Source organism: Myxine glutinosa, chromosome 4 (genome assembly GCF_964187855.1).
Source record: "Myxine glutinosa chromosome 4, kmMyxGlut1.1, whole genome shotgun sequence".
Classification (NCBI taxonomy): Eukaryota; Metazoa; Chordata; class Myxini; order Myxiniformes; family Myxinidae; genus Myxine; species Myxine glutinosa.
Window position 1 is genome coordinate 116,620,860 of NC_136264.1, and position 7,558 is coordinate 116,628,417.

The 7,558-nt window shown below is 47.9% G+C and overlaps 1 protein-coding gene across 1 annotated transcript in view; it reads right to left on the bottom strand.

Moving 5' to 3' along the window:
* CNTN2 (contactin 2) overlaps nucleotides 1-6,993 on the bottom strand; it is a 393,061-nt gene extending 386,068 nt beyond the window's left edge. Inside the window, exon 1 of the mRNA XM_068113156.2 lies at nucleotides 6,947-6,993. Within this exon, the coding sequence (XP_067969257.2) occupies nucleotides 6,947-6,962 (16 nt within the window). The 5' untranslated portion in view covers nucleotides 6,963-6,993. The remainder of the gene's footprint in view (nucleotides 1-6,946) is intronic.
* Nucleotides 6,994-7,558: the final 565 nt, after the last annotated feature.

Genomic DNA, 7,558 nt, shown 5'->3' on the forward strand with positions numbered 1-7,558 from the left:
ACATTACTTGTCTACTGCCACGTTAATTATGTAAAATTGTTAAGCTGGTCTGGTAATTGTCGGTTGCATCATCCTTTGTTTAAGATGGGTATTTAAGATGGGCCTACAGTGTATGGGTTTAGAGACAGTCTGAGTCATTGAAAAGATGGTTCAACTTACGACTGAACAGCAGACCTTCGTGGTTACAACCTTTCACCAAACTGGAAGTTTGCAGCGAACTCATGATGCGTTCAGGGAACGTTTCCCAGAACGGGAGCCTCCAGCAGCCAAAACCATCTGGGCGAATGTTAGAAAATACCAAGAGCATGGCACTAGCCTCAACCACAAGAAGGAGAATTCTGGTTGGAGGCGCACTGGGCGATCGGAAATGAACATTGCAGCAGTAAGGCAGCAAGTTTTGGAGCATCCTAGGGATACCAGTGCAAGACGAAATGGGACGGGATTGCCTTAGGCAACATTCAACCGAATCACAAGACTGGATGCCCACCAACATCCATATCAGATTCACATCCGGCATCAACTTATGCCAGGGGATTTTGCCAGGAGGCTGGTGCTTGCCAGATGGTTGATAGCACGTTGCGAAGCAGATGTCAATCTCGTTATTGGCGACGAAGCTGCTTTCGCCATGGATGGCAAGGTCAATACCCATAATGTTCTTGAATATGCACCGACAGGACAACCCCCGGAATTTAATTTTGACACCAACATGAATCGACAAAAGTGGACTGTTTGGTTGGGACTTTGTGGAAGTGGTCAGGTGATCGGACCATTTTTCTTTCAAAGGAATGTCAATGGTAACAGGTATCTGCAGATGATCAATGATGAAGTTTTACCGCAGCTGGAGGAGAACTTTGAGCGACAGGTTCGTGGTGTCTTCAGATATCTCTGGTGGGCCCAAGACGGCGCCCCAGCACATCGTCTTATCGCTGTCTGAGATCGACTGAGGGAACTCTTTGGAGACCGAGTCATCGCCCTCAACCATGCAGTGGAATGGCCGCCAAGATCACCTGACCTCACACCATGTAATTATTTCCTTTGGGGACATTTAAAGAACAAGGTGTTCGTAACTCCTTCCCGTGATTTTGACGAATTGCAGGGCCATATTCGACATGAAGTGGATGCCTTGCGCAATGACCCGGCTATGGTGAGACGAGCAGTTCAGGGCATGCTCCGCCGCTGTGATCTTTGTGTTGAAAGGGGAGGTGGACATGTTGAAGGTGTGGGTGCATAAAGGCCAATCATTTCTGAGAAAAGTTCACATCTGACGTGCATTTTGCACCAATTATCCTGACTTGCATTGATTAGCCAAACTTGTACAAATGCGATTTGAACTTGTCATTTTCAATGAACATGTACTCGGTCATGTGTGACAGCAATGATGCATGGAAGGTATCAATGGAAAGCTGAGGATCTCCTCTTAATTAGTAAACCACATGTAAATTGTCAAACTAAATAACCTTTGCATATTAACCCCTTGAATTCGGATTACCTTTTTTTTGATACGCACTGTATATATATATCTATACGTATATTAAGTAATGCTGTCAGTCTTTCTGTCTGTCTGTCTGTCTGTCTGTCCCACCCTGAAACATTGAAACATAGAAATGCTCCTTCATAAAAAGAAATTGTGAAGTAAGAGTTGGTTCAAATCAATCCAAACCTATGGGAAAATAATAATTTTTTCAACCAAGCAAAAAAAATTGAACTCAGGTGGGCAGTGTATAGACAACAAACCGCTGCATCAATCACTTCTGAATTATTTTTCTTTGCTGTTAATAAATACATATACACATCCTCCAATTTGGAGCTCTTTCAAAAAAAAATCAATAAAGAATAAAAGGATTCCTGGTTTATTTATTTTTATATTGTGGGTTTACGCTAGTTAGAATATATTAGGATAAACAGGGGGTGTAGAAGAAAACTGGTTGCTCTGAGAAGAAAAACAACAAGCTGACTCGGTGGTGTAATAGTTCCAGCGTCTGCTCTGAGTCTTGGAGGTTGGCGGTTTCATCATGGCCGAGTTATACCAAAGACTTGAAAAATGCTACATGCTGCTTCCTTGCTTGATGTTCCGCATTTAAAACGATAAGAGAATGGCCCATTTCCTATCGTTTAGCATCCATGGGGAGAGAAAATTCCTTCTTAAGAAATGCCGTGCTGGGTGTGGTGAGAAAGGTGGCGCCATTATTGTGACCAGGGCCAGATTTAGGGGCAGGCGACACAGGCGACCGCCTGGGACGCCGGGCTCAGGGGGGCATCGGCAGGGACGTCAAGAGCCAGATGCACCCCGGGGCAATAATAAGTGTCGAACTCCCATCAAATTTTGTTTTAATCAACCTATATGGAGGTTTCCGTATTTTCGTCATCAGAAATGCATGCCATGTTTTAAGGGAAATTGGGGTGTTATTCACTTATTCCGATATGTGGATTCGTTTCTCAACTTATTTCATCCGGATGGGTTTGGCCAACACTCCTGTGATCATTTATGTTATCGCCATCACTAGCACGATAATTATGATGTAAATTGTTCCCACAGTAGTTTATTTTACAAGGGAGGGTGTTACTGCCGTCTGCCCATGGCAATGGAATGCCAGGAATCACCCTGAGTGGCTTGGAGGGAGACAAAATAAAGCTGCCCATGGCGTTTTATCATCACAAATAATTATTATATTAAACCAAATATTTGAAGGAATAATTATGGGCCCCTATTAGGTCTGGGCTCCGGTGTGGTTACCCCCTTCTCGCCCTCCAACCCCCCCCCCCCCCACCCCCTCCTCTCAGCACCCATGGGCATCGAGCTTGGGGTCATCCTGCCACAAAGCCAAAACAAGGAATAGCAAGGAAAGTTGGTGCAGGAGGAGGCCATTTGGATTCGGCCCATCAGGCTTACACTACGCCAACACCATTCCCATATTAAATACATGCATCAAGCTAACGACTCAATTTCATTGGGGAGATTGGGGGGGGGGGGGGGTGGGGATGAGAAAAGTGGGACAGGGATATCACCAGGGTGTTAAAATAAAAATGAAAACTTTTTTGGGAGTGGTGGGAAGCGGTGGGTGAAGGTTGTTTTGGGATGAAGAATACACAGCATAAACCACACAATCCCTTGAAAAGGCTCTCGTTACCCCTTCACCACTGCCTACACTCACTAACCAATCACTATTGCCTGCCACCACTATCCCTTTATGACTATCTGCAGTCACTAACACTTTACAACTGCCTGCCCTCACTATGTCCTCACGACTGCCTGCCCATACTACGTCCTCACGTCTGCCTGCCCTCACTACCTCATGACTGCCTGCCCCCACTACCTCATGACTGCCTGCCCTCACTACGTCCTCACGATTGCCTGCCTTCACTACCTCCTCACGTCTGCCTGCCCTCACTGCCTAATGACTGCCTGCCCTCACTACATCCTCACGATTGCCTGCCTTCACTACCTCCTCACGTCTGCCTGCCCGCATTACCTCATGACTGCCTGCCCTTACTACGTCCTCATGATTACCTGCCTTCACGACCTCCTCACGTCTGCCTGCCCTCACTACCTCATGACTACCTGTTCTCACTACGTCCTCACGATTGCCTGCCTTCACTACCTCCTCACGTCTGCCTGCCCTCACTACCTCATGACTGCCTGCCCTCACGATTGCCCGCCTTCACTTCCTCCTCACGTCTGCCTGCCCGCATTACCTCATGACTGCCTGCCCTCACTACGTCCTCATGATTACCTGCCTTCACGACCTCCTCACGTCTGCCTGCCCTCACTACCTCATGACTACCTGTTCTCACTACGTCCTCACGACTGCCTGCCCTCACTACCTCCTCATGACTGCCTGCACTCGCTACCACCCCCTCATAAGGTATTCAAAAGTTTAACAAACAGAGAGGAGGACCTGAAGACGACCCTGGCCTGGGGCATCATTTCATCTTGGTCTGGCCCTGCTTGTGACGTCGCCGGTACCCAAGAGTGTCCCGGGACGGCACTTCCTGCAAGCTCATTCGCTGTTTGTCTCATCCAACAGTCCTTTGTTGTGTCTTGTGTACTCGTCTGCATGTCCATGTGTGTGACATATTTGTGTACAGCTCCACGAAGCCGTAGATACTGGTAAATAAAATTTTAAAAATGGCAGGAGTTCTCCAAGGGGACATTCTCGCCCCCTTCCTCTTCATCATCACTCTCGACTTTGCTCTACGATCAGCAATCAATGGTTATGAACAGGTAGGATTCACCCTAAATGAGAGCCGCAGCACTCGTTACGCAGCTACCACCATCACAGATACCGATTTCACCCATGATATTAACCTTCTCTCTGACACTAGCTGAAGCGCAACAACTTCGACAAAGGCTTGAGTGTGCAGCCGCAGACGTCAGCCTCACCATCAACGAAGAAAAGACGGAGTTCATGTTGTTTGGCAACACTGGTGATCTCATCTCTCTCAGTGGTACCAAATTGAAGTGTATCCCAGATTTCCAATATCTGGGGTCATACGTTAACAACACTGTTTAGGATATGGATGTCCGGATTGCGAAAGCCTGGGCAGCGTCAGCAAAGATGAATGTTGTTTGGAGGAGCGATTATGCCGAGAACTGAAGGAACACTTCTTCCGCGCCGCAGTCGAGAGTGTTCTCCTGTACGGAGCAGAAACTTCGACGATGACCAACACTCTGTCCAAACGGCTCGATGGTGTATACACCAGACTACTGAGGGCATCACTCAACATTTCATGGAGAGCACACTGGACTAATGGCTCGATGGTGTATACACCAGACTACGGAGGGCATCACTCAACATTTCATGGAGAGCACACTGGACTAACGGCTCGATGGTGTATACACCAGACTACTGAGGGCATCACTCAACATTTCATAGAGAGCACACTGGACTAACGGCTCGATGGTGTATACACCAGACTACTGAGGACATAACTCAACATTTCATGGAGAGCACACTGGACTAACGGCTCGATGGTGTATACACCAGACTACTGAGGACATCACTCAACATTTCATGGAGAGCACACTGGACTAACGGCTCGATGGTGTATACACCAGACTACTGAAGGCATCACTCAACATTTCATGGAGAGCACACTGGACTAACGGCTCGATGGTGTATACACCAGACTACTGAAGGCATCACTCAACATTTCATGGAGAGCACACTGGACTAACGAATATCTGTATGGACACATCCCCAGAGTATCAGTCACTCCTCCAGAAACGTCTGACGTTCAGTGGGCACTGTTGGAGAAGTGTTCGAGAGATGGCCAAGATAGTACTTTTCTGGGAACCTTCTCATGGTCAACGCTCAAGAGGACATCGCACTACAACCTACATCGATACACTGGGCCGCGACACCAACATCAACAGGCGTGACCTCCCTGAAGCGATGGCGAGAATAAAACAGTGGAAAAAGATTGTCTGTAGTGTCCGATCGAGATCGACCCGAGGATGATGATTTAAAAAAATAGACAACAGGCCATTTGGTCCATCATGCCTGTGCTGCATCCCCACTTCAATTAATGTACAGTACATGGATAATGTATCTTCGATTTATGAACCTCGTTTTCGCCATTGAATCGACATAGTATTACATCCAAATCTCTTGATGAATTCACTTAAATATCTTCTGGGAATGTGGGCAGAATACCAGCACACAATGGCCTAATCTCTTGGAGAGAAACCGTAGGACGTATAACCCTAAGTCCACAATTTAAATACAGATGGGACAGCCTGATTTGTGTCTCCAACACAGCTGGGGTCCTATGGGATGGGATGCAACCCACACCCTAAATACACCTGCCCTACACCATACGGCAGTTATTTTCAGTCTCATTTGATCGACCCAGGACCAAACCACTCGGAGTAGGCCCCGCCGTCATCTGAGCCTCACTTCCGTCCATCGCTGTGTGAGAAACGTGAATTCCTCCAAAAAAAAAAAAAATTCAATCTCTTTTGACTTTTCTTGCTAGAAGTTCTTCATGGATGAAGCGTGCTGGACTGAGGAGTTTAAGAGCAATGGTGGTTCACAGAAAACTGGAGAGATAGATGACCCCTCGGCTCTCTGCGCAGGTCAGATAGGGAGATACAGGACCGTGACGTACGCGGGCGGTCATCGCTGGACAGAGAGAACGCGAGAAAGGAAATGTGGCGCGAAGTCGCCGCATAAATCCCGCCGGACGAGCTGTCCAGTGAGAAAGCCTCTTCAATCTCTGTGTAACTCGGGGATGAAGCAGCATCGGCGGCGGTGGTGACGAGGTGAGCACCGTTACATCATCACAAGACCTCGCCGGCTGAGTAGAGTACCTCTCTGCTGCACCTTTACCGTGTTACCGGCTCGCAGGTTAACCCCTCACCATGCCACTTATATTGATCGTCTTAAGATTAGGTGCTCTAAAATAGTGAGGTACGAGCCCGTGGCGTCATTACCGTACCCATACCTCACTGCTTCATACCTTGCCTACTTTTTACCGCCAAATTACCTCACGATCGACATCTCACCCTTGAATTTACTCACCTTCTCACGATCTTTCTTACTCCCACCTCAGAGCTTCACTTGTACTACCTTACAGCCTAAACATCTCATTTTCCTCTCTCCACAGTACCTGACCTTACCGCCCGTACATGTATTGTATACCTGGCGTCGTGCGCGCACCTCTTATAACTTATACCTTCACCCGAATTGGCTTTCTGGCTCTTTCGGAGTCTTTTCCGCAGCAAGAATTTCACTCAGTATCCCTCACGACGAGCACACTCAACTATCAAATGCAGGCAACGTTATCTCTCTCTGTATATTAACGCGGGCGCGGATTGCCGCCTTTTTAACAAGCATTCTTTGAGGTCTGAACCCTCCCCGTGGAGCGCAGCGCCATTCAAGGTGCACTTTTTCTTTTTCTCAAAGCTTACGGCGGGATGGACGCGCGCACGCGACGGCAAACCCACCTGGCCCCTCGTCCATCCCGAAGAGCCGCAGATCGCGCGCCGGTCTGGCCGAGCGAGGATCGGCTGTGCCGTCACGTGACCGCGCACTGCAGAGCGACGCTCCGCCCCCCCCCCCTCCCTGCCTGGCCCCGCCCCGTTCCTCAATCTCTCCATCCCTTCAAACCTCATACTCCTTCTCCAACCACCCATCCTCGGACACCTGACCATTTTTCTTCATATACAGGTACATCACAAGCATTGCGGGTTCTTTCCCTTCTCCTTTCACACCAATCTCCGCATTTCAACTCTGATCCTTTTAGTCTAGTAGGAAGACTAGGTCCCCCTGCACCCCCCGGAGATATACTTCTAATCAGTGTTTCTAGATTGGAAAAAATGTGTAGAAAATGACTAGCTATGGCCCCAAGCTGAAAAAATGTCCCACATACCATTTTTATGCAAATTACTGCTGCAAATTTTATGCAAAATTATGCAAATTTTATGCAAATTTTTGATGAGGAGTAGAGTTGAGGGGTCTTTGAGGGCTTCATCGAGGTGCTCTCGGTTGCAAGACTGGGTCATTCTGAGAAGCACAGCAGGGTCAGAGATCATGATGTTCTCCTCCTCAGTGAATCT